The sequence below is a fragment of the Leptonychotes weddellii genome, chromosome 15 (assembly GCF_054177405.1).
Source record: "Leptonychotes weddellii isolate Sample4059 chromosome 15, ASM5417740v2, whole genome shotgun sequence".
Taxonomy (NCBI): Eukaryota; Metazoa; Chordata; class Mammalia; order Carnivora; family Phocidae; genus Leptonychotes; species Leptonychotes weddellii.
The window spans coordinates 20,137,018-20,164,088 of record NC_138383.1 but is presented as its reverse complement, the minus strand read 5'-3'; the positions used below and the strand labels follow the sequence as shown (position 1 = coordinate 20,164,088).

Genomic DNA, 27,071 nt, shown 5'->3' with positions numbered 1-27,071 from the left:
GCTTCCGGCCCAGGGCATGGCGGCCGGGCCCCCCTCCACTTCTCTAGACCTTGTCAAGGCTGAGGAGCTGCCCCTCCGAGTTCAGCAGCAGTGGCTTCTTAGCAATCCTGGTGCAGCTTTGCATCAGCGATGAGGCTTCTCCGGCTGGGGGTGTGTGTTGGGGGGGCAGCAGGAGTGGTCTGGGGGCGATGGAACCAGCCTTCTGGGGGCCTTTTCTGCACTCACCCAGTCTGTCTGCCCGCCTTCCGCTCCTGACAGCTCCAACAGCTGACCGGTGGGGAGTGGGGAAGGGGAGGCGGGTGTCGTCAGCTTTCGGAGCCTGTGACTCGAGATGGCCCCGGTTCACGCAGGGTGATGCTGTGATCCATCCCTGGGACGGCGTGCTCCTTGTCCCCCTTCCCGAAGTCCCCGTGTCTCATGGCTGTCCTCCCTCTGCCTCCGTCCCTAGTTCTGGCACAAAGCATGCTTCCACTGCGAGACCTGCAAGATGACACTCAACATGAAGAACTACAAGGGCTACGAGAAGACCCCCTACTGCAACGCGTGAGTCCTGCCTCCCTCCCTCCTCCTCCCTCCTGTTCCAGGATGTTGCCCAGCACTGCCGCACAGTACCTGATAAGCACTCATCACCTTTAGTCCTCACCTCAGCCGGATGAACTAAGGGCTACTAATAGGCCTGTTTTACAGGCAGGGAAACTGAGGCTGGGGAAGGGACCGGACTCACCCCAGATGACATGGCTAGTGAGAGGCTGGTTCAAACCCAGTAAGCATGTTGCTCTCTGCCAAGCATGCCTATTCCCTCCACTGCGCCCCACTACAAGAGAGGGGCCCAGTGTGGCCCTTCCGGAGACGGTGCTCTGCCCTGTCGTGTTTGCCTTTTCTCATTTCTCTCTTCCTTGCCCCCTGCCAGAGGGTCTGGGCCCTAGGCTTTGGGGGCTTCTGGCTCCAGCCCTTCCTGGTGTTCATCCCTTGAGAACCAGGGGCAACATGCAGGGGGCGCCTGGCCTGGGGGCAGATCTCTTTCCTCCCTTTCCGGTGAGGGAGGCTGTGGAAGGCTGTGGAATCCCTCGTGTCTTTCCCAGTGGAGTTGGCTGGGGGTCTGTCCCTTCCACACGGGAACTTGCAGCCTGTCCTGCTGCGGGGAGGTAGGGAGAGGTGGGGTAGGACACCATCCAGAAGGACACCCCCTTCCCATCCTGTGCATTTCCAGAGAGTATACCACCTGCAAGCTGACCTCATGTGCAGCAACTGTAAACTCAGCGTGGGGGCCACTGCGTGTGAGGGACCTCACGCCCCACCAGCCAGGTGAGGGCTTCAGAAGGTCAAGTCACTTGCTAAGTAGTGGCAAAATCAAAATTCAGAAACATCCAGGATCTGACTTGAGTCCAGGCTTTTTCTCCGTCAGGAGGCTCTTTGCTGCTGAGGTTCCCCAAGGAGGGGAACACTGGGCTCGGGAACTCGGCTAAAAGGACTGGGGGGCTTAAACCCCTTTGGAAGACTGTCTCTCCCTTACAGCACCCCCAGTGCCCTCTGAACCCCACTGTGTCATCTCCCTGGGGTTTGGACACGCATCAGGCATTTACTGCCTGCTAGCTGCTCTCTGCCATCCTGAGCCAGGTGCTGGCAAAAAGATTTCTGGAAGCAGCTTGGACATTGTCCCTTCTGGGAGGGACTGGGGCACTGGGAAGGTTGCCCCTGGGGAAGAAGGAGGGTCACAGCTCTGTCCTGGCTCCTCCTTCAGCTCCTCTGCTCTTCTATTAGCTTCCACTGATCCTCTTCCCCCTACCAACCCCTCCCACCCCCCCCCAAGGGAAATGGAACATTCTTAGAATTCTTAAGGGCTCACACAAGCCCTGATTCTCTGCCACTTCCTCCCTCTGTTGGGGAGTGGGGTGGGGTTCAGTAAAGCCAGAGGCCAGGGGCAGTGTAACCCCTTCGTGGCTGGACCACGTGAAGCTGGATTCTGGGCACCGAGGCTCCTTTGGGGGCAGCTGCTGAGCAGAAGTGTGGCTGAGCCCGGAGCCTGGTGTGGGTGGCAGGGACTGATGCTTACTCACGTCTCTTCCTAAGACTCTAGTAGCCTAGAATTCAGTGAGCATTGGGAGTTGGCGAAAGAAGTCAGAGGCTTGTCCTTGTTTTCTCTGCATTTTCTCAGCCTAGTGCCAGAGTCGCAGCTTAGCTGTTCTACCCTCTTCTGGGGAGGGTGCAGGTGTTGGGGTCTCCAGGGAAGGCAGAAGATGAAGCAGCTCTTCCCGGATGCTGCTTCCCAACTGCCCAGGCAGAGAGGTTCCTATCTCTCTCCTGGCCCCTGGCCAGAGAAGCAGGTTGGCCCCTCGTTCCCCCAGCCTTTACAGCCCTAGCCTCTGCCCGGCCCCATTGACCTTTGGCCCAGCTGGGATGTTATCTAGGGAGGACTCTGAATGAGAGCGGAAGCCTTGGTGGATGTGTGGCGGGAGTGAGGAGAGTCGCACCTTGCCCGAGGCACTCACACTCCCTTAACCCGGGCTTCTGCTGAGCAGTCGGTCTGGGCCTGCAAACCTGACCTGGTGAGTCCAGAAGGAGCCCGATGTAGTAGGCCTGGCCTGCAGGGAGTACCCTCTGGACCTGTCCGAGCTTCAGGTTCTCCCCGGTTACGAATTCCTCCCCAGGGATGCGGGCCCCTAGACCAAAGAGGATGAGCCCCTGCCACGTGCCAGGCCCTGTGCTGACGTCCCCTCTCATTCCCTCCTGTTCCCTTTCTGCCTCTGGCCCCATCTTCCAGTGGCATTCAGATTCCTGAATCTTGGGGTTTCCCAGGGTGTAGCTGTGCCCCCACTCGCCTCCTGGCCTTGCTTTGTAGACCTCAGGCCTGGCTTCCTTCCTTCTCAGCAGTACCTCCTGCTCAAGACCCAGAGGGACTGGTGATCTCTCCCGGCACGTTGCCAGGGAGTTGGACCCCCTCGGTGGGGGAGGGTGTGAGTTTGGTGTGCAGGGAGGCTTCTGTGGTGTGCCTATTTCTGGCCAGTCCCTGAGCCAGCATCTGGCAGAGGGGTGGTCAAGAGAGAAGAAGGCTGTCTGTCATTCCCCAGTGGCTTCTCAAGACTGAGATTTTAAGATGTTCTAGAAAGTGACTGTTAAGTAGCAAAAAGGCCTCTTCTATTTCTCTTCTTACACCAGACTTGTTTTGGGGTTAGGCAGCAGAGAGAACAGGCTAGAGCTCCCAGCCAGCCTGCTGGGCGGTCATGGACCCCCACAAACATGCCCTTAAACACACGCCTGGTGCGTATCCAGACACACACGCTTGGATGTGGGGCTGGGGAGAAATGCCAAGGAGTCAGACTGAATGGGCGGCGTGTGTGTGTTCCCAGTTCCCAGGCACAGCCACCCAGGCGTTGCTGTGACATGGTTAGAGGTGTGTCTTTCTGCTTGTGTACAATGGCTGGTGGTGTAAGAACCACCGTCAACGTGAAACTTCCAGGTAGGTGGGGTGAGCCTGCTTGCTCCCTTGGTTAGAGGAATATTTTATGCCCTCGATTATTTGTTTTGTAAACTACGTTTTGTGAAAGTGGAGCTGATGTGTCCACATGCACAAACCTGCCCCTTTGTCTCCATGCAAATAGTCTAGGAGTGTGGAGGTCAGGGGTGGGGTGGGGGTGGGGAGAAATGGGCCCGTTCCCTCCTCCTTGGGGGCCAGGAGTTAATGGAGGCTGCGCACCCCAGGCAGAGATTCAGGCCAGGGGAACCAGCTTTTGGGGGTATCAAGTGTGGGGGTGGACGTAGACCGGGGAAAGAAGAGGGGACATTCAGATGCACCTTCCCCCTCTTCACTGAATACAGATTTCCAGATCCATCCTTCAGTTTCCTTGAGCTGTGTGGTGGGGGGCTGAGGACGGTGGAGATGGCCCAGGCTCCGGAGAACGAGGGACTATCATCCTGCTCCTTCCCTCAGGTCTCAGAGTGTGGGGTGGGGTCTGTGCTGTTGGGATTGGGGGCTCAAAGTGTCTCTGGATTCTAGCAAACTGTCTCGAATCCCAGCTACTCTTAGGGATGGGGCATTGGTGGGTAAATCCAGGACTGGGGCCTGGAGCTTTTCCACTTCCCTCTTTCCTGCCTCTGATTGGGAACAGTGGGATCAGATGTCCCAGGGAGCGGATATCGTGCCAGGAGTGGGAGTGAGAGGGGCATGTGTGATGTGTGTTTGGGCTGGAGGAGGCAGGCTCAACAGGGCATCCATAGTGGCCAGATGCCCGGCCCCCAATACCACCACTCTCATCCCTAAAGCCTTACACGCAGAGATGTCGGGGCCTCAAGGAACCTCAGAGATCACTTTGTTTCCTAATGCCCCATTTTAGAGATGAGGAAACCAAGGCCCAGTGTTTGCATGCCTTACCCAACTTGGCAGAATCACTTCTTTTTATGTACTGCCATCAGGGACGGATACCAGCTTTGATTTTTCATCTTGTCTCCAACGCCTGAGGGCTGGTAAGTTCTTCTTCATGTCTGGCCTTGATCTTTCTGGCTGCTCATTTTTTTCCTCTGGTCAAACAATGCTTCCTTGTTGCTTCCTATCCCCACCATTTCAGCTCCTCAGGCCTGGGGGACGGGTGAGAAACTGGGTTAGAAAGGAGCCCCCCCCCACACACACCCACATGGGCAGTGTTCCCAGCAGGGGAATCAGCAGCTCCTTCCAGAGGCAGGATGTAGGGGCTATTTTTTTTTCTTTTGGTAAAACCAAAGGCTCCTTGTTGCTTTTGTTGATGTATTTTTGTTCCTCTCTGAACAAAAAGCTGTGGTTTTTGAAGGGGTCCAAGGCTGGAAGGGGCAAGGTTGCTTGTAGAAAGGGGGAGCTGGGCTTTCAGGATCTCTGGTCTATTCTGGTCCTGGCTCTGCCTCTGGAATGCGGCGGAGGGCAGGAGCGGAGTGGGGCTGTGCCCTGCAAGCTGTCCCTGTCACCAGTGTGTCTGTAGCAGGGGCCTCGCAGCTTCTCAGCATCCTCCCTGTCCTTCTAGTCCTTCTGAACAAGAAGGTGACTCGGAGGTCCTTAGGGCAAACCTCAGAGAGGCACAGGACCCTTCTGCATCCATGTGGGTCATTATCTACACTCTTGAGACACTTGGCTTTAGAAAAGTTTTAGGGAGTAGGTGGCTTCTGATTGCCTGCCTTCTGACCCCCAGAGGGTCTCTCATAATGACCAAGCAGTGGGAACTGGTTGGGGTTGAAAGATAAAGTTCTTTGTTCGCCATGCACCCCGCCAAGCGCCTCTTTCCCCAGAGCTCTGAGAGCTAGCCGTGTGGACTGGGGTCCATCTGAGAGAGATGTCAGCCTGCCTTTAGATGGCCGGGCACTTGGGGGGAGGGGGAGTGCACTGGGCGAGGTCTTTGTACTTGACACTGAGCTTCAGTTTCTTTATCTGTAAAATGGGCACAATGAGACTGCCTGCCTTTCCTAACCCAAAGCCTTGTGGCAGATTTCAAGGGAGAGTGGGCACAGGATACCACAGGGCACACACCAAATCAAGGCACTTGATGTGCCCGTAAATTCTCCCAGAGGCCTCAGCTGCTGCAGCCGCGCTGCCTGATTGCCCTGCGGGTCCCTGTTCTTTCCCTCATGGCTGCTAGATCCCTTCCCCTGCGCCCCCCACCCCCAGGCTTCCCGTCCTAGTGGACTTGGACCGACTCCATGCCTCTCTCTTCCCCAGAGCAGCTGATGCTGCAGTCAGAGGTGGGGAGGGGCGTCAGTGGAGGGCTCACTGCCTGGGGTAATGAACAAGGGGCTGGGTGCAGCCGGGCCCACGGAAGGGACAAAGAACAGCTCTGCTCTGCACCCAGCTTCAGGGAGGGTTGGGACACCCAGTTCTTCCCACCGTGCCCCCCGCGCCCGTTACCTCACCGTGGCCCAGGCTGTTGGTGGATTGGGGTCCCAGCTGGGGTGGTAACCCCTGGGCGGCCTCTGCGCCCTGCACTGGCTTTCGCACACATCCATTCATCCCGACTGGGATCTGAGGGTAATGGGTGGGGAGAGCTTCAGCCTGAGGACAGAGAGGGAGGGAAAAGGTAGAATTCCCAGCAGTGGTCTCTGGAAGGTCAGATCAGTTGCAGCCCTTCTTGGAAGGCAGTCGTGTGGGTGAGGGAAGCTCCGCCCTGAAACACACCCGAGGCACCTGTCTTCCTCACTGACACTGTCTGCAAGGATCCTGCATTCACAGCCTCCTGGTTTTGCCCTCGTGGGCTCCTCGGCAGCTGAGGACAGCCTGGCTGTCTGCGCCTCTCCCCCCACCCCCACAGACTCTGTGTCTGCCCTGCTCTGCTGCTCTCCAGCCTGGAGCTGAGGATGGGGTTGCTATGGGAACCTGCAGCGCAGTGAGCAGGGGAAGGGAAAAGGCACGGCTGGCTCGCCAGGGCCTGGGGCTGTGGGGAGGGGACAGGTTGGACCCAGCAAGAGGAAGAGATAACTGCCTGCCTTCCTCTGGTCCAGGGTTGGGGTCCAGGAGGCGGGCTAAGAGATTGGAGGTTCTGGAGCGCCTCTTGAATCTAGTTAATCTGATGCAGGATTAAAATCTCCCCTCCCCCCCTTCCCGCTAGATTAAGCTGCGTGAACATCTAGGCTGGTCTCCCCTTCCGTTCTGACGGATTGGTGTTTTGGCCATGGGGGTGCTGAGATCTGGGGGTCATGGTGGCTCCAAGGAGAAGGTGAAACACCTCACGGTCCCATCCAGAAGCACTCGCTGCATATTGGGGGGGGGGGGTCTCCCGATATCGTTCTGGTGCAGTGGTGGAGACGGGGACCGGCTGGCCCCCGTGTCCCGGAGCCGTGCATCGCTGTGAAGGGCCCGTGTCTGCATCCCGCGGGTGTGGACACTGTAGGAGCCTCGGAACTGCACGTCAGCCGCCCGCGTTGGGCTGTCCTTGGGCCACCGGAACTGGCACTCCATTTTAACCTCGTACATTCAGGCAAATGGGAAAAGCCCAGGTTTGCAGACTGGCTGCAGAGCGCGTGTGTTTGCCGAGCCTGCCTGCCACCCTTCCCCACCAAATGCTAAGCAGCACCATCTCGGAACGGGCCAGAGCTGCCCGGAAGGTCTTCCCCTCGGTCCGCCTGCTTCAGGACCTCACCTCCCTCCTCTGCCACCGATGCTCTCCTCACCAACCCCCCCCCCCCCGTGACACCTTGGGAAGGGCTCTGATTTGGTGGGAGGGCCATCTCTGAAGCCTTCCCTCCCAGGACCTCGGGGCCAGCCAGTTCTGCTAGAGATCCTAACTTGGATCCCTCCTGCCGTTCTCTTTCTAATCTCCAGAAGCAGACTCCCAGTGGACCCTCCCTTTTTCTGGAGCTGCTGAGGAATTTTGAACGGAGCACCTCAGCTGTGGGTGGCCCTGGCCTCCTGCAGCTGGCCCAAGCCTGGGGCCTGGACCCGCAGCCATAGCCCTGCATTCATCCCCAGGCCATTTCTGTTGCCAGCTGTAGGCACCTGTGTTTACTTTTCCTCTCCCTCTGCTGGGGGAGCTGAGGGCCCCAGCCGAGCCCACCTGGGAGGCAGGACCCAGGTGGGGCAGTGGAGGCTGGGGGAGGGGCACAGCTGGAATCGCCTAGGTCCAGGACAGTGGAACCAGCCCAGGAGGAAAAAGGATTTGCTAAAGTCACCCAGTGAGTCAGCGGCAGGGCCAGAGCCCAGCACTGTGTCCATTGTAGTCACCCCTCCCCCCACCCTGGTTTAGTTCTGCAAACCCCAGTCCTACCCTTCACAAGTGGTGGCTGCGGGGGAAGTCACGTGTTCACAGGTAGCTCTGGCTCAGGGTGGTGCCCGCAAGAACCTCCCAGCTTTGTCACCAAAGCGCACAGTAGGAGGGCAGCTCATTTTGGGCTCTAGGGCATGTCAGCCAGGCCAGCCGGGGTGGAACATGCCTGGAAGGCGGCGCTCCATCTCTTGAGGACGGCCTGTGACTCGGGGATCTGCAGGTGGTCACAGTTGTGGTGAGGTGTGGTCACCCAGGGCTGCAAATGGCCAGACCTCAGCTCCTGCTCAGAGAGGCCACTCGCCAGCCCCTGAAATATTTGGAGCCCATGTGGACCCGCAACCATTTCACATTCCCGCACATTCCCACAAACCAGGGACTCAGGGCTTCCTCTCCTTTAGCTGGTTTGCTGGGGGCCTTTGGGATGACCCAGTGGGACATAGGAGACTGGAGTTCTTGTCTTGGCCCAGCTTCAGTGCCTGGTGGGACATTCGTTTATCCATCACACGTTTGTTGAACACCAGGTTCTGTTCTGAGGAGTTTGGGATAAATCAATGGACAAAAGAGACCAGAAATACCTCACCTCATGGAGAAGTAGAAAGGATAAGAAACCAATGTGATAAATGAGTTAATTATGAAATCAGCTAAGTGCTAAGTGTCTGGCACCACAACACCGTTTCCTCCTCTGAGAAATGAGGGGACACAACCACATGATCGTGGCGGTCCCTGCGGGCCTCGCTCTGAAGGCTGCCCTGGCTCCTGCTACCTCCAGTCCGGCCCCCTTTCTGGGGAGCAGCCTCCTGGTCTGTCCTGTGTCTGGAGATGGGAGGGTTTGGTTCAGGATGCTGGGCCCTGGGGAGATTGGGTACAAATTTATATGCCACCATTTACTGGCCCTGTGACTTGGCCACAGTGTTTAACCTGTCTGAGCCTCAGTTCTCCCTTCTGTCAAAGCAGGAAAATAGGGTGTGTGTGGGGATTTGATGAACTAAGACGCTGGGCAAACATCAACCTTTTGTTAAAGTGTTATCTGTCACTTGAGGGCCTCAAGCTGATTTTCTGACGTCAAGCTGATCTCTCACCTACATCCAGTTAAGTTAGACCTTGTTAGCCCTTGGAAACACTACTCTGGATGTGTGCATTTTCTCTCTCACCACCTCCTCCAGGAAGCCCCCCCAGATATGCATGTCCCATTCCCCTTCACTACTTTTTTTTTTAAGTTGTTATTTTAGTGATGCTCATCACGACAAATGCACTTCTTAGTCCCCATCACCTTTCCCCCCCAGCCCCATAACCCTCAGTTTGTTCTCTAGAGTTAAGAGTCTGTTTCTTGGTTTCTCTCTCTCTCTTTTTTTCCCTTTGCTTGTCTGTTTTGTTTCCATTCCCCTTTACTTTTATCTCCACATCCCTCCTGCCCTTCCTCTGCTTGGTTGGTCTCTGTTTCTGCCTTTAGCTGAACACTTTGTTCTGGCCCTTGCCCATTTTCTTTTTTTTTTAATTTTTTTGTTTTTAAAGATTTTATTTATTTATTTGAGAGAGAGAGAGAAACAGCATGAGAGGGGAGAGGGTCAGAGGGAGAAGCAGGCTCCCCGCTGAGCCGGGAGCCAGATGTGGGACTCGATCCCAGGACTCCGGGATCATGACCTGAGCCGAAGGCAGTCGCTTAACCGACTGAGCCACCCAGGCGCCCTTATTTTTAATTTTTTTTAAAGATTTTATTTATTTGACAGAGAGAGACACAGCGAAAGGGAACACAAGCAGGGGGAGTGGGAGAGGGAGAAGCAGGTTCCCCGCTGAGCAAGGAGCCTGATACGGGACTCGATCCCAGGACCCCAGGATCATGACCTGAGCCGAAGGCAGTCGCTTGACTGACTGAGCCACCCAGGCGCCCGGCCCTTGCCTGTTTTCTTTCTCCCCAGTCTGGTAGGGCTATCCCGGGTGGCCCAGGCCTCTCCACACCCCCCATCCCCCACCCCGCATGCTAGATTCTAAGGCATGGATTATTTCCAAACAAGGGTCATCTGAAACCCTCAAGACACTGTCCCCAGGGCCTCCTGTCGGCTCAGGACGGTTCTCCGTGGCAGGCCAGCCCCTCAGGCCTCAGACCCTGGCCAAGTCTGAGACACGGTTGCCTCCTCTCAGCCAAGGCTGGTGTACATCGTGGCCCTGCTGCTGGGCAGGGCAGGGGCTGCCCATGGGTAAGAGGGAGTTTCCAGGAGAGTCCGGCCTGTGAGAAGCCCAAAGATTCCCGCCCCTTCCCCAGAATGACCTCCGCCCTTCTTTCTGTCCTGCAGACACTACCCCAAGCAGTCCTTCACCATGGTGGCTGACACCCCGGAAAACCTCCGCCTCAAGCAACAGAGCGAGCTCCAGAGTCAGGTGAGGGGGCGGGGTGGGCCCTGTGGCCTGGCAGGGAGGGAGGGCTGTTGTAACCCCTGGATTTGGCAAGGGCTCCTTCCCCCTTCCCCCTGTGGTTACTCAGCGAGGCCACGGTCCTGAAATCCTGGCACTTCCCTGTCTCCCTGCCCCCACCCCTGCGCCTGACTTTGTCAAAGGAATGGAGGAAGTGGGTTCGAGAGGTATCTCTGCTCCAGGAATCTCTTGTGGGGTGTCTAAAGCCTGCCTCCTCCAGGAAGCCGTTCCTTTCTCCCTCCTCTCCACTCCCACCCCACCCTCAAAGGAGGCGACTCACCTCCCCCAGGCTCAGGCCAGTCTGAGGTCAATCCACCCTTTATGGCCATGTCTCCGAAGCTCCTCCGCTCCGCAGAGGGCAGGCTGCGAAGGGGGCCTCGCCCTGGGGGCCTGTCCGACTTGTCTCCTTGGGCCTGATTTTTCTGGAGCACTTGCTTTGTGGGGAGTGGTGCATGCCACTGTAGTGGGGAGGAGATGGGTTCCTGCCCCAGGCACGACTCAGTCTTTAGGGGACAGCGAGGAATAAGCAAAGAATCCAGAGCCCTGAGCCCCAAACAGGTCACTGTGCCTGGAGATCTGGGAGGGCTTCTGGGACCAGCCTGGCCTAGACTGGGGGCGCTGGGGTAGGGTGGGGCGGGGCTTCTGCAGGGACCCCTTGAGGGACTTAGCCGAGTGGGCAGGGTGCCCAGGGCTGGGGAAAATGTTGCAGAGGACCCCCCTCGGGCCACAGAGGGGGATCTCTCCTGATCCCTCTGGAGTGGGGTTCCTGCTGTCTGACGTTAACATGACCTCTCTGGGTGCCTGTCTCCCAGGAGGTCCTGTGAAGGAGAACCAGTCGTGTGCTCTCTAGTGTCCTCTCATTGACTTCTGGCAGCCGTGAGGGTGTTGTTTCTCCCGTGGTACAGATGAGGAAACAGGCCCAGAGACATGAGGGGACTTGCTAAGATCATATGGGGCAGTAGTAGGGGCAGGAACACTATTAACTGCTCTCACCTTGAGCGCCTAATGCCCTGGGCATCTAAGTGCCCTCAGTTCACAAGCCTGTGTAGTTGGCGGGATCACCCCCTCTCTAGGGAAGAGGGAAGGGATGCCCCCGACTTGGAAGGCCGGTTTGTCTAATTCTGAGACTTGTGTTCTTTCCAGAGTTCTACCCAGCTCCCTCAGGAGAACTTATCTCTGCCTTGATAATAAACACGGTAGTTCCTGGTGCTGGTGAGAACTTTTATAGCTTAGCAAGCGCTCTTAGTTACTTTCACCTCATTCATCCTTGACCCCGCTCTGGGGGCCATCAGATGCGGGAACTGAGGCTTTGCCTGTTGACACGCACAGTGAATGAAGTTTCAGGATCTGGACTCTGGTTTTTCCACTCCCAAGTACAGTGACCTTGACCATGTACAGTCCCGGTGAGGTGTTAGGTGCAGGCCTCCTGCGTGCCCCACAGCAGCCAGGAGCAAGTAGGGGAAGCTGGTTTTTCCCTCGGCGGCAGCTTACAGCTGCTAGGCCGGATGCTGACCCTGCTGGGCGTGAAACCCACAGTTTGCGGGGAGCCGGTATGGATACCGGACCTCTGCCCCCTCAGGGAGGCAGTGGTCCAGCTGGCAGGGAGAGGGGCTGAGGCAGCCCTGGGGCCTGGGCCTGGTCTGCACGGGGAAGATATTGGCCAGACCCTAGCCAGCTGATGACTTTCCCGGGACCCCCCCATCCTGGAGAGGGCCCCCTGGGGCCAGAGGTGGAGGGGGCTTCGAGGGGCATGCAGGCCACGGCATCCAGGGCGACCTGTACTCACCCCACAGCTTGAGAGGGGCAGTCAGAACCCCAAGTGGTGGGGGCCCCATCAGGGGGACCCAGAAGAAGAGGTGTAGGGAGGAGACGTCAGGTGCAGCTCCCCGAGGTGCGAGAGTGTGTGCACACACTCAGGCAGAGGCAGGGGCAGACACACACACACACACACACACACACACACACAGAGCCCTACTCTCAGGAGGAGAAATTCAAACCCTGTTAATTCCCTTAGCTTTTGTCAGTCCCACAAAAGCGGGGTTGTAGCCCTTTCTGCCCCTGGAACCAGATCCCTGAGGGGCGGGGTCTGGAGGAGGAAGCCGCCCGGCTCAGGCTCCCGAGGTCCCTCTGCCCCACCTTGGCTCGGCTCGCTACTCCCCTCCCCGGAGCCTGGCCTGCTGCTCGCCTCCCGGCCCCCGGGCCCCTGTCTCTCAGACAGGCTGAGGAAGTGATGAGGATGGCAGTCATCCTCCATGAGGTCCTCACCGAGGGCCAGGCCCTGACCTCACAGAATCCTTGCAACCACCTGATGAAGGAGAGATTTTTTTTTTTTTTAATTTTATTATGTTAGTCACCATACAGTACATCATTGGTTTTTGATGTGGTGATCCACGATCCATTGTTTTCGTATAACACCCAGTGCTCCATGCAGTACGTGCCCTCCTTAATACCCATCACTGGGCTAACCACTCCCCCCTCCCCTCTAAAACCCTGTTTGTTTCTCAGAGTGAAGGAGAGATTTTTTTAATCCCCATTGTACAGAGGGGGACACAGGTTTAGAGAGGCCATGCCACTTGCCCAGAGCCCAGTGACAGAGGCAGATTTCAAGCCCTTTGCTCTTGCCAGTTGCGTAGCCTGATGTGGCCGGCAGCCAGCCGTAAGCTCTCACCCACAGGATGCACGGTTACCAATGCAGGGTGGGGGGGAGAGTGTGAGTGTGTGTGTGTGTGTGTGTTGGAACGCAGATTCCTAGGCCCCACCCAGGGGGTTTCTGGTTGGCAATTCTGGGCAGTGCCCAGGAATCTGCATTTTTTTTTTTTTTAAAGAATTTTCTTTATTTAATAGAGAGAGAGACAGCGAGAGAGGGAACACAAGTGGGAGAGGGAGAAGCAGGCTTCCCGCTGAGCAGGGAGCCCGATGCGGGGCTCGATCCCAGCACCCTGGGATCATGACCTGAGCTGAAGGCAGTCACTTAAGTGACTGAGCCACCCAGGCGCCCCAGGAATCTGCATTTTGACTCCCCTGGTGATTCTCGTGAGCCTTTTGGACTTACTTTGTAAGACTTAGAGCCAGGCTTGGGGGGCAGGCAAGAAGCTGGGTGGAACTGACCTGAGCTCACCTTGCTTCTGCTCTGGGGGTGGGGGGGCGCGTCATGGAGTCAGGGCTCTGCTGCACTGAGGATACCGCTCTAACCTGAGTCTGGCTCCTGGGGCCTGGCAGCTGGGGTAGGCAGAGGGTGGAGGCCAGGGCCCTGCCTTCTTTGCAAGCCTGGGTCTGTCTTCCTTCTCCCTCGCCCCCAGCTCTGTGGTCTGAGCCTGGCCGCTTTCCTCTCATAGCTTTTTTCCTCCCCGGTAAAATGGGGACAGCACAGCCCCGTTGCCTGGAGGTTGGGGGCTGGGCTGATGCGCTGAGGTTTGGAAGAGCTGAGTGGGCCTGGCCAGGGGTGGTGACAGGTTCTGGTTCCTGTGGCTGCTGTGGGGGCAGGGCCGGCTAGAGCAGCCCGTGGCTGGCGAGAAGGGAAGTGGGAGCCCCTGCCTCCGGTGCCCCACCCCCCACCAGGGTGTCGCTTGGTCTCTTGCCAGGGCCCCTTCCTGGCCTGCATGCGTGTGTCTCAGCCCTCCTCAGTCTCTGGAAGCTGCCAGTGCTAGTTCAACTTTATTTGCTTTCCTGTGTCTAGATTGGTTCCCAAAGTGGTACTTTGGGTGTCTGGGTCACCTGGAGCCTGCAGGGGAGGTAACCACAGAACTGACCAGAAATGACCCTCTGGGTGGTCCTGCCCAGGCCTGGCTGAGGCAGGGAACGGAGGCTGGGGCCCAGCTGCACCCCCTCCCCAAGGCAGCTCTCCCTCCCCCAGCCCCAGGCTGAGTAGAGGCAACATCTTTGGGGGGGGGGCGGCGCTGAGCACTGGGGGGTGTCTGTGTGGCCCCCGGAACCGAGGCAGAAGTACAAGGAGAATGCCTCTCTCATTCTTTCCCCCATTGTCAGTCCCCGTGGCGCTGTACAGGACACAGGACAGTGTGGTCTGTCCCCAGCACTGCAGGGAGCACATGGTGTCACCCTGACCTAAGCTGGCTGCAGGTCAGATCCTGGGTCTGCCACACTAGCTGTGTGACCTGGGGTAAGATATTTCACCTTCCTGAGCCTCAGTGCCTTCATCTGTAAAATGGGGATTACCTTTCTCCAAAGGTGGTTGTAAGGATATAGCGTCTATTACGTGGTATATATAACATCATATATTACAGCGGATATAGAGAATATTAGTATATATTAGGCATTTAGAACGGTTCCTGGCGTAGAGTCAGCACTCAGTAAATGTTCACTATTAACTATTCTCTTGGAAAGGAGAGGAAATGGAGCTTGGGCACAGTGAAGCTGGGGAATAGACACAGTGACCTTTTTTTTTTTTTTTTTCACAGTGACCTTTTGATGATTGCTTCCAGCGCTGACCTTTCTCGTTAGCTGTCCTTCCCATCTGTGTCTGTCTAATTTTCAAGCTGATTTCTTTTTTGTTAGAAGGGGGCAAGTTACATAGTATGTGGGCAAGCACATAGTAGGCACATAGTAAGTAGAAATGGTTGGGACTATGTTTTTTTTCAAAATGTTTTTGTTTTGTTTCATACTGGTTTATTTAGGAGAAAAAAATTTTTTTTCAAGTCATGATCTTTCCTCTTTATGTTAGGTCAGCAAAGCAGTGACTTTCTAAATTGTGCTGTCTGTTTGATATTTTGTGTCTATTCAGTTCATTCATCATTCATGCAACAAACACTTGTACCTATTTTGTTGGGATAAGTAATGAACAAGATAGACCCAGGGAGCTGGGTAGCGTTTGTTGGGTGGGAGGAGCCTCGGGCATCAGACCTGGCCCTGCCTCAGCAATTGTCAGGATGGGCGGCCCAGGCAGCTCCCAGGCATGGAGTCATCTGCCCCCAGTGCAGAGTTGCATCCTGCCCCTACCAACAACCTTGAATGACCTTGGGTGGGTCCCTTCCCTCAGAGACCCCCCACCACCACCACCACATCCTGCTGAGCCGTCCCAGATGTAGGCAAACACTCCTGCTTGGGTGACCAGAGAACCCTGAGGGAGGGGCTCTAGGCAGGGCCCTCCCCACCCTCCTGGCTCTCTACCTTTCACCTCTGCCACCCACTCCAGCACCAAAAGGCCTCTCAGAGAATCTCCCTCACCTTGATTCTTCAGTTAAGGCCTGCAGGTACTTAAAAGTGGTCACAAACTCCAGAGCTGGGTGGGTTTTTAGAGATCAGCTGGCCAGCCCCCCCGCCCCCGCCCCTGCTCAGGGGATCCAGAGAGGGGGACTGACTTGCCTAGTGACATACAGCACTGAAGTGCTGAGCCCAGACCTCCCTCCATCCCTCCTCAGTCCCCGGTCCACCCCAGCACCGCCCTATCTGGCTGCCTGTGCTGGGAGTGAAATGCATTCTCCTTCCCCAGCAGGGAGAGGCAGTTCCTGAGCCTGGGAACTAGCTGACGTCATTGTAGTGTGGCCATGGCAATTACTGCCCTGGATTAGGGGCCTGACCCTAGCAAGGCCAGGAAGTGGAGGAAGGAGTGGGGGTCTGGCACTGCTTCAGCACTTTAATGTTGACAAAGCACTTCCACACTTGCCCTTAGCAGCAGGTGCGAAGCCCTGCCCTGCTTCAGGATGCTCGGGGATACATTTTGCTGTGTTCGAGCCACTGTCTAGTTTGCGCCACTGACTGGAATGGGTGGTACTCTCCCCATTTTACAGATTGGAAATGGAGGCTTGAGAGGTGAAGTCATTTGCCCAAGATCGCTTGGCAAGTGGAAGACTGAGCACGTGTTAGGACCAGCTCCCTCGGGCTCTTTGCCCGTGCTTGGCGATGGGAAGCCCCCTCCCCGTATTTTAACTGATTCCCATGACAACCCTTTTACAGATGGGGAAATCGAGGCCAGAGGCCTTGGATTTGGGGCTTCCGCATCCTCTCCCTGATGCCCCTTTCCCGAAGGGTCTCCCTGCCCCCGGCATTAAAGGTCACCACGCTGTTCCAAGGCTTTCTGGAAGAGCTGACGCTGGGGGCAGTTCTGGGCCCTTGGGGTGGGTCAGTCCTTGTATTTCCTGCATTAACTTCCAGTCTTTTGGGAAATAGCACATCCAGGCCTTTGTTTTCAGTCTGGATCAGAACGAAGGAGCCTCTTTTAGAAAATAAATAAATAAACAAAGGAGCTTCTGAAACCTTTTAGGATCTAGAGCCCCATGGGTGGGTAAGCTGGGCTCCAGAGGGTGAACAAGACCTCTGACCCCTGGGCGATGTGCAGAGGAACTGACAGGCGTGGCCACGGATGCATATGTGGGTGTTGTCAGTCAGGTCAGGGTGCAGCTCAGCCCCGTGGCCAGGTGACTCCTGACAGCCGCCTGGGCATCCTGTCCTGGAAACTCCCAAGGCCCAGGGCCTCGTGTCCTGGGCTGACCTGCTTCTCGGGGAGTGCAGCCCCCCTGGAGGAACTCCAGGCAGCTGGTGGGGCTGGAACAGCTGGCTGGCTGCTGGGCGGCTGGGGGGGAGGTGAAGTCTCTGGAAACCAGGGAACAGTTCTCTATCCCATGGGCGTTTCTAGCCTCCATCCTGTTCTTTAAAACCCCCAAGGGAGAATAAGATATTTTTCATATTTCAATTCCATTAGCGTTCGGGAAGTCCTTTCTTAGGTCTGACTTGAGTCCCTCTGGTGCATGAGTGTCTGCGAATTTCTCAGGAGAGGAGGGCAGTGGTGGAGTATAGGGTTCTTCCCTGGATCTTGGAGCCCTGTTCCAAAGTCCTGTCTGTGCCCCCACCGACGTCATCCCCTCCCAAGGCACTGACCTTAGAAGTGGGCCTGGCAGGCTCCGGGAAGCCGCTGGGCCTGTCAAAGGCTCATTGATGGAGCCCTTCCGAGTGGCTGTCTCACCGACGTCCTTTCTGGAAGCTAGCTTTGTGCCTTGGCACAGCCTTCACTCAGCTGGGCGCTTAGAGACTCCTCCAGGTTCTCGGTGGGTCAGGCCACATCCTGGCAAGGGTGAGGGCTGGGGCGGCCTTTGGAGCTCTGGAAAGAACCTTCTTCCTATAGCTTTCACGCAGGATAGGCCAGCGGTGAAGGGTCAGGGGTCAGGCAGATGAGAGTTTGCACCCTGGTGGCTCTGGACATTTATTGCCGAGCTGTGTGACCTTGGCAGGGGGCTCTGCCTCTCTCTGGCTCAGTTTCTTTATCTGCAGAATGGAGCTAATAATAGAATACAGTAAGACTTAAGTGAGATAATTCATGTAAAGCACTCGGCACTCAGAATGCACTGAATACGTCTTTGTGGGTTATTGTTAGTAGTCAAACACTTTTTGGCTAAGGCTCCTGCTTTGAGTTCGGGGGTGGGTGGTGGATGTCACTGCAGGGGGATTTCTGGTCAGGGTCTCCCTCCTGGCTGGTGGTTGTACCGGAGGTGGCCGCAGTCTGGGGCCCCCTCTGCCGTCCCTGTCTTGACGCTAACCCCTCTTTCCCGCTTCATCCTCCAGGTGCGCTACAAGGAGGAGTTTGAGAAGAACAAGGGCAAGGGCTTCAGCGTGGTGGCAGACACACCCGAACTCCAGAGAATCAAGAAGACCCAGGACCAGATCAGTAACGTAAGCTCCCCTGCCCACACCCCCCCCCCCGCCCCCGTCCTGCCCCCACTTGCCGGTCTGGACAGGCACGAATGAGGCCAGCTCTCTGCCGCCCCAGCTCTTCTGGGCCTGCCTGGGTAGCAGCTGTTTGAGCAGAGGGAAGGAAGGGTCTGGGGTTCCCAGATGACTTTTTTCTGTGCACCCCCATATTGCCCTGTTCCACCCTGTGCCCACATGGCATTTCTACCATAAAAGTAGTCAACTTTTGTACAGGGAGGGCCTGTGTGCCAAACCACTCCCCACCCTCTCTAACGTGCCTCCCCCCCCCGCCCCCCTGGCTATGGTGGGTGTCAGGGTCCAGATGGACTGTTTTGTCTAAGCATAAAGGTCATAACTGGGTGGCAGGGGTGGGGAAGGGCCAGCCTCCCTCTTGTCTGTCTCTGGGTGCTGATATTGCAGTATTTCCGCCCTCCTTCGGCCTCCACCCCCACCTCGGCTTGCTCTTCCTTCCTGTGTAAAAACCCCGGCTGGCTTCGCAGGCCGGCCCTGTACCCCCCGGCCCGGCTCTCCCGGGCTGGGGATGGTCGGCAGCATCTGGCTAGGCAGCACGGGGTGTAGAGAGTGGATGGTAGAGCGAGGGGCCCGGGGCACCTGTGGCCAGGGAATAGGCATTGGTTTCCTGCTTGGCAGAGCTACAGACCAGCAGCGTGTGTATCTGGGTTTGTGGGGAAACTGCCTGGGGAGTTTGGGGCACGTGGGGGTTGGAACACTGCTGTGTGCGGGACCCCGTGGCACAGGGGCCTGGGGCACAGAGTTGTGGTGTGTGCCCAGCCAGCCTCGTCTGTTTGGGGGGTGGGGTCCTATAAATGGAGGCCTGGGCAAACAGTTGTCCTTATGTCTAGAACAGAAAGGAGTCGGCAGGTTGCCCAAGGTCATTCTGGGCGGAGGGTCTGGGATTCTGGTGGGCCACCTGGCACCTGTCCCTGGCCTCCATAGCCCTCCGCCTGCCTCCCCCCGCACCCCCCAGCCTCCTTGGTGGCGCTGTGCTTAGATTGGGCTTCCACAGTGGCTCAGGTGGATTTCAGAGCCAGGGCCTAGGCCAGGAGAACCATCAGGCCCAAGACTGTGGCTTTTAGACTTTGGAACTTACGATATAACGTACATTTCACATAGTGACCCACCAAATAGGCCTCCACCCCCTTGTTTAGAGAGAAAACCAAATCAAAGCTTTCATCAAAGAGTCCTTACTACTTGGAGAGCATTCAGATATTTTCTGTTCTATTTTATTTTGTGAACTTGCTTGCTGTAGACTTAACTAAATGGGTAACTAAGTGGGTTTTTTTTTAAGATTTTATTTGCGAGAGAGAATGAGAGACAGAGAGCATGAGAGGGAGGAGGGTCAGAGGGAGAAGCAGACTCCCTGCCGAGCAGGGAGCCCGATGCGGGACTCAATCCCGGGACTCCAGGATCATGACCTGAGCCGAAGGCAGTCGCCCAACCAACTGAGCCACCCAGGCGCCCCTAAGTGGGTTTTTTTTTAAAGACTTCTTTATTTATTCATTTGACAGAGACACAGTGAGAGAGGGAACACAAGCAGAGGGAGGGGGAGAGGGAGAAGCAGGCTTCCCGCCGAGCAGGGAGCCCGATGCGGGGCTCGATCCCAGGACCCTGGGATCATGACCTGAGCTGAAGGCAGAAGCTTAACGACTGAGCCACCCAGGCGCCCAACTAAGTGGGTTTTGCAACAAGGCCGTTGACCTACAGTTTGGAAATCTGTGGCTGGAGGAAATGGAGAGCTTCCCTTGGGCTAGGAGGGCTCTAATCCACCCCCTCACACACACACACACACACACAAATAAAGCCTGTTTCAGTTGCTTTATAAGCCAGGGCCTGGCCTCACACCGTAGAGCTTCCCCACCCACGCTGCCCAGACCCTCTGCAGGGGAAAGAGGGTTAAAGAAGGCCTGTGTCTTCTAGCTCTCCACATGGCAAGTGGGAGGGAGGGGAAGCCTTGGGCAATGGGGAAAACCTGGAATGGCTTACAAAGCTGGAGTCTTGACTCTCCAGGCCTCTGTGGCCTTTTCATTGTGAGGACACGTGCTCTCATCTACAACCCCAACTCCCCAACACATTCACTCATTGCTTCCAGCCTGTGGGTTTTAGAGGCAGAAGACAAGCAAGCACAGTCATCCCTGCCTCCCTTTCTGGAAGGCTTCCAGAATATTCCATACCCAGTTATCTGAGGTGCTAATACCTGAGGAGCTCTGGTAACAGAACTCACTGTGGCCAACACATCTACACCTAAGGAGATAACCATCTTATCATTAACCACAGGGCTGCAATTAGCTGATTGTCCTCTGCTCCGAGGTGGGGGAGGTGGCTTGAACCTGACCAGGTTCTGCTTTTGCAGCTTTAGCTAGGACATCTGAGGTGTGACCGACCACAAAGCTGGAAGACTCTTGGTTTTAGTGAACACAATTAGAGTCTGTCAAATGTGGGCCTCTATAAACAGCTGTACTAGAATCACATGGAAAAGGGTTTTTTTGGTCTTGTTTAATTTTAAAGATTTTATTTATTTATTTGAGAGACTGTGTGTGTAAACGAGGAGGGGCAGAGAGAAAATCTGAAGCAGAGTCCGCACTTAGCGCAGAGCCCGATGTGGGGCTCGATCTCACAACCTTAAGATCATGCCCTGAGCCAAAACCAAGAGTTGGGTGCTTCACCGACTAAGCCACCCAGATGCCCCGATGTGGGAAGGTTTATTGAAAATGCAGGCTCACAGGTGGGCTCTTCATAGGCTGCCTGACTCAGCATTTCTGGGAGTAAGGCTCAGGAACCGGCATTTTATTTTATTATTTTTTTTTTTTTTAATTTATTTGAGAAAGAGAGAGAGAGAGTAGGGGGAGGGACAGAGGGAGAAGGAGAGAATCCCAAGCAGACTCCTCGCTGAGTGGGGAGCCCGACACAGAGCTCCATCCCATGACTCTGAGATCACGACCTGAGCCGAAATCAAGGAACCAGCATTTTAAACACATTCACTGGGTTCCGGTGGTGCTCAGTGAAGTTTGAGAACCATTACCTAAAAGCCTGGAAAAGCTTCACCAAGCCCTAAGTCAGAGAGTGCCAGGCCCAGCCACATCTCTGAACTCTAAGGGAGCTTGAAACCACGCTTAGAGCCGTCGTGAAGTTCTCCCAACCTCCAGAAGAGTTTTGGCAAAGATAGTGTTTAGAGAGCCACACCTTTGTTTAGTATCCAGTCTGTGTAGTTTGTCACTCACTTCCCAGCTTAGCGCCCAACGACCCCTAGCTGTTTCCAGAGAGGTCAGACCATCTTGGGAAGAGATGAGATTTACCTCCCTGGAGGAATATGCTCCAGAGTAGAGGATTTACAAGCGAGACCATTTTGAAAAAGTGTCTGGTCTCCCCAGGTGATGTTTAAAGGCTTTCGATGTGTGCGGTCTGTCATCCATCAGATCAGTGTGGTCAGTATAATTATCGTTTCTGTAAAGGCAGAACTGTCTGCTTTCTGCACTGTGACTAAAGGAGAGGCAGGGAGTAAAGCTTGGTTGAGAAGTTGGGCCATCGTCTGGTACTGAGAATGTGTGAAATTTTCTGGGGGAACTGTGTCTTCGTTAAGGGTATGGAAAGGGTTGAGAGGCTAGGGCTGCATGCTCTGGAATGCAGTGTATCCTTCTGGAATGGCCTTTGGTCCTGAGTTCCAACGGCTGGGAAATTTTCACGGCTGAGACCCTTTTATGGGAGCCCCTGCCTCCCAGTAGAGTAGTTCTGCTTTTGTTTACCTTACATATCTACTTATATATTGATTTTCTGTATACAGTCCTGTGTCTTTTTCTGTGAAATGTAACACCCAGTAACAACCCATTAAGTAAACACCTGTGTTCACTGTGCAAGTGGAGAAACATTCCCGGAACTCCCCTCCCCCCAACCCGAACTCCTCTTTAAAATAGAGCTTTTAGGGCGCCTGGGGGGCTCAGTTGGTTAAGCGACTGCCTTCATCTCGGGTCATGATCCTGGAGTCCTGGGATCGAGTCCCTCCTGGGGCTCCCTGCTCAGCGGGGAGTCTGCTTCTCCCTCTGACCCTCCCCCCTCTCATGTGCTCTTTCTCTCTCTCTCTCTCGCAAATAAATAAATAAAATCTTAAAAAAAAAATAGAGCTTTTAAAGTGCTAAAAACCTAACTCTACTACAGTGAGCACCTGTCATATATTTCACTTAATTATGCTGGAGGTTAGGCCAGGCAGACCTGCTGCCTAGTCAAAGAGCTGGATACAACGAGACCCAAAACTGGTCACGGCCCTGCCATTATCTGCAGAACTGGGTAATGTTCTACAGGACCATAAAACCATAAACTTTGGGAATATCTTTGCCACAGGCAGAAATGCTTTGCATTTCTATCGGTGAAAAATAATTAGCAACACGTATTCTGTAAGTTAGCTTCAGTCTTTAGAGGCCGGGCCTAATCAGTAGTAAATAGTAATGTCAAACAAAAATTCCATGCCCAGGGTCAAATGACCGGGAGGCAGGCTCGTGGAATTTTTGAGAGCATGTGCTGTGCTTTCTCTTTTCTAATTTTATTTTATTTTTTAAATATTTTATTTATTTATTTGAGAGAGGGAGAGGGCACAAGCGGGGCGAGGGGCAGAAGGAGAAGCAGACTCCCCACTGAGCAGGGAGCCCGATGTGAGGCTTAATCCCTGGACTCTGGGATCATGACCTGAGTGGAAGGCAGACACTTAACCAGTGGAGCCTGGGGCACCCCTCTTTTTTCTAATTTTAATATATAACTACGTATTACTAAATGCCATAGTTTTGTTTTTCCTGACTTTGAACATATACTAGGTATTCTTTTTGTGTCTTTTTTTTTTTTAAGATTTTATTTATTTATTTGACAGAGAGCGAGAGAGGGAACACAAGCAGGGGGAGTGGGAGAGGGAGAAGCAAGCTCGAACCCAGGACCCTGGGATCATGACCTGAGCCGAAGGCAGACGCTTAACGACTGAGCCACCCAGACACCCTTTTTGTGTCTGTCTGCCTTTGGTCAACACTGGGTTTAAAGATTCATCTACATATTTGCACGTAGCTATAGGTCATTCTTTTTCATTGCCGAATAGTATTCCATTTAATGCTTATACCATGTTTATTGATTCCGGTGTAGGACTTGAGATTACTTCCACACGCTCTGGATGTCCCCATATTTCCTGGTGTTCACGTGGAGTGGACTTGCCGGGTCTTAGAGTTTACGATCCTTCTATCTTACCAGATAATGCTGATCTGTTTTTCAAGTGGCTGTACTGATTTATTCTGCCAGCAGTCATGAGTTCCCATTGCTCTACATCCTTAGACTTACTCCCACTTTAGCCATTTTGATTGTGTCTAATGGTATCTTCTGTGGTTTTAACTTGCATTTCTCTGACGACTAATGAAGGTGAACACAGATTCATGTTTGTTTAAAAAAGACATATTGTTAGTCTGTGATAGGGAGCAGTGTTACATGGTAGCTGAGATGTAAGGATGCAATGTGAGAACTGGATTCTGCTAACCCACCAGTTACCCTCCTCTGAGTGTCGATTTCCCCATCTATAAAACGGGGGGTGATAGTGATACGTTGTCGTAGGGCTGGCTGAGAAAAGGAAATGAATAATCCATGCAAGGGCACAAAATCAGCCCTCAGAAAGTGGGAGACATTGTTATAAAAAAAAGTAGACTCTGGCTGGTGAGCTGATGATTCCATTCAGAGCCTATGTTCCCTTTTGGACCATGATGTAGAATCATGTGGGAACGTCGTGCATCGTCAGACCTTTGTTTTCCACCACAATCAGGAGAGCAGGGGTTCAGAAAACAGAATGATGGCTAGCCGAGAAAATGGGTTTCTTTATTTAGCTGTGGAATGGACCTTCCACTAGTCATTCCGGAGCCCTGGCCAGCAAGGGCTTGGGCCTCTCAACCCATGTGCGCTTGGACCTTCTGGGCATAGAACAGCGTGCTCGGGGGCCCACGACAGTTATTTTTTTTTAAGACTTATTTATTTATTTGAGAGAGACGGAGAGAGAGGAAGAGAGAGAGTGGGAGGAGGGGCAGAGGGGAGAGAAGCTTTCAAGCAGACTCCACGCTGAGTGCAGAGCTACACAGGGGCTCGATCCCATGACCCATGAAATCATGACCTGAGCCGAAACCAAGAGTCGGACGCTTAACCAACTGAGCCACCAGGTGCCCTTGACAGTTCTTAAGCTGAGGCCCTGGTGACACCTCTGGGCTTATGGTGACCCCTATTTAGGGCTCTTGGAAGATCGAACTCTGCTGACTGTGGAGCAGGAACCAGCCAGACCCCTGGAGTCTGGAAAATGTTTCTTTCCCTTTCGGATATGCAGACTCCCTTTAGCGTGCCTATTTGTTTCTCACGCCATTCGGTGGGTCGGCAAAGAAATAACACAATTTTCTCACTTGCTGGGGAAGGGAGGGAGAGGAAGTGGGGAGTGGTGGGGCCATCCCAGTTGGCCCAGGCGGAGGGGCTGCACCCCACTTATCCCCGCTGTGCTGCCTCTTCTTCCCTCAAAGTTAGGGTGACCTTGTGGTCATTGTCCCTGTTGGAGTGAGAGGCGCGCTACTCACGTTTATTCCGGAACAATAGACGTGAAGTAGGATGGGGGCGGGGGGGCTTGGGCATGTGGTCACCCTGCTCCGCACCTGCCCCCAGGAGAGGGCCTGTCTGCCAGTGACTGTGTCTATGTCACCAGCCTCAGCCCTTCCTGAGCAATGAAAGCTCTGTCTTGGGAAGTCATTGAACTTCTGAGCACGTTTTCCTCTTCTGTAAAATGGGAATTAAAGTGTACCTGTCCAGCTTCTTTTTCTAGGGTGATTATCACCGGGGCCAGAGGAGATAATGCTCAGAGAGCCTTCGTGCACTCAGTGTGAGTCACTGAGCAAATGGGAAGGTTATTAATATTACCAGTAAGAGGTGGTATGTACGTCGGTGGTGGTGGGGAGGGTTCTTTTGTGTTCTGGCCGCCACGACTCTGTCCACCTGGGGCAGCTGGCCCTGATTTTATAAATATTTACTCCTGTGTAGTGGCTTCGTAAGAACCAAGAGCGATTCTACCAGCCACTTGTGGAAACGCTGAGGGACTGAGTCTGTAGGACACTGAGTGGGGATAGCTCTAAGCATTGGCTCCTTGATAGGGAAAAGGAGCTGGGACCGATGTACCCTCTTCCCCAGGGCTCCCTGTCACCCCTTCACACCCAGAGAAGCTGGGCCCCCAGCATTAGGGACACCTGTCCCCCCAGTGCAGGCCTCTGTCCGCTTCTACACATGCACTCCCCTTCCCCTGGTCACTAGCTCCCAGGGTCAGGTCTCTTTTCTTCCACAGAAAGTAAACACAGGAAGCTGACCCTTCTAACCCCTAGGACAAAAGTCGGAAGGGCAGTTGCCTTGTGAGCCTCAAGACCTCAGGAGGGGTGGCCCCTCTCCGTGTCGTGCCCCACCCCCCCAGTGGACAGGGGTCACTGAGGGAGTGGGGCTCAGGGACACTCGCCTTTTGCTCTTGTCTTCAGAATCTCAGAGCAGGGCACTGGCCCTGTGTCTGAAAACTTCACTCCTTCACCCTTCCGAGTAGGAGTTGAGGGATCCCGTAGGTTTTCAGTCTGGCCAAGGCTGGCTGCCTCCCCCTGAGGGAAGGACACTCAGCCCATCTCACCATTTGGGGGTGGGTCCCTGCTGGGGCCCGAAGGGAAGGGGCAGGGAAGGGAGGGGCTGGTGGTGACCCAGACCCCGAGGTGGGGCATTGCGGCCGCCCTGCCTGTCCTGCCAGCCCAGGCCACGCCCGCAGACCTTTAGCCCAGCTGCTAGGTGTTAGCCCTGCCTGGCCAAGTGTTAACTCTTGCCCTCCTTGCAGAGCGAATGCCAACGAGTGGGAGAGAAGGCAGCAGAGGAAGTGGGAGCGGATGCCAAAAGGGACTGCCCTGGTTCGGAACAGCTCCCATCAGGCCTTGGGGCACAGACTCACTGGCTCCTTCTGCTCCAGAGAACAGGGCAGGCTTTGCTCTCCTCCCTTCCTTGATGAGGAGGGAGGATCCCGCGTTGCTTGTCCTCCAGCCTGGGGTCCTCAGCGGAGCTCTGTGAGGTCACACCCACAGAGGCCGAATTGCCTCGTGATTAAGCGCATGGGCCCCGGAATCTGCATGATCCGGGGCGACTCACTCAGCTTGTCAGTGCCTTTGTTTCCTTCTTGTTAGACGGGGACTGTCATATACCCCCTCCTGGGCACCGGCCGACAGGCTAAAATGAGCCTGTGAGGTAGAACGCCTAGCGCGGTGCCTGGCGCCCAGCAGGTACTCAGCAGGCGTCCCTGTCATCCTCCCGCAACGCCTGAGGTAGACCGGATGGCCCATATTACAGAGGTGGAGACTGAGGCCCAGCAAGGTTAAGTAGCTTGTCCAAGGGCACACAGGAATCTGGTTCCCTCTGCCTGTAGCCCTCAGGGAGTCTCTCCTGGGAGATCTTAAGTGGCCACAGGAAGGGAGCTTTGCTTGGTTTGCCGAGTCCTTCACCCAGCCCTTTCTGCCACCACAGATAAAATACCACGAGGAGTTTGAGAAGAGCCGCATGGGCCCCAGCGGGGGCGAGGGCCTGGAGCCTGAACGCCGAGATGCCCAGGAACGGCAGCAGCCGCCCCACCACATCCCAGCCAGCGCCCCGGGTGAGCGTGAGGCCTGTGGAGGGGACGGTCCTGAGAGCAGGCCCGCTGTGGGATGGGGAGGAGGTTGCAGAGAATCCTTGTGCATGGGCACACCCGTGTGCGCTTGCACAAGCCCTCAGGCCCCATCCCAGCGCGGGAGGGGGGGTGTGGGGCGGGGGGGGGCCGTGAGCACCGGGGTCAGGGTCCATGCCAGGTCCCAGCGTGTTGGTGGAGATACAGCCCCTGTGGTAGAGTGTGCAACACCAGCAGATGTGCACGCCCAGGCAGATGAGCCTTTGAGAAGTGAGGGCTGAGCAAGGTTGGGCGGGGTGGAAGCACGTGATAGGGGCCTCGTGGGGGAAGGACGGAGGTCTGGGAGGGATTGGGTTTGGCATGACAGTTTCTGAGCCCCGTCCCCCCCCCCTTGCAGTTTACCAGCAGCCCCAGCCGCAGCAGGTGGCTCAGTCCTATGGTGGCTACAAGGAGCCTGCGGCCCCGGTCTCCACACCACGCAGTGCCCCAGGCGGGGGCGGGGTGAGTCGCTCTGCCTGGAGCTGGGAGGTGGGACAGGGGTCGGAAGCCTGAGGAGGCCAGCGGTGGATGGGCTCAGGGAAGGCCTCGTGGTCACAGCTCCTAGATTCTCCTTAGAAACCCAA

The 27,071-nt window shown here is 55.4% G+C and overlaps 1 protein-coding gene across 1 annotated transcript in view; it reads left to right on the top strand.

The window, feature by feature from the left end:
• Positions 1-27,071, top strand: part of LASP1 (LIM and SH3 protein 1) — a 39,070-nt gene that overhangs the window by 6,657 nt on the left and 5,342 nt on the right. Inside the window, exons 2-6 of the mRNA XM_006743308.3 lie at positions 449-543; positions 10,007-10,091; positions 17,637-17,744; positions 26,310-26,436; positions 26,846-26,949. Of these exons, the coding sequence (XP_006743371.1) occupies positions 449-543; positions 10,007-10,091; positions 17,637-17,744; positions 26,310-26,436; positions 26,846-26,949 (519 nt within the window). The remainder of the gene's footprint in view (positions 1-448; positions 544-10,006; positions 10,092-17,636; positions 17,745-26,309; positions 26,437-26,845; positions 26,950-27,071) is intronic.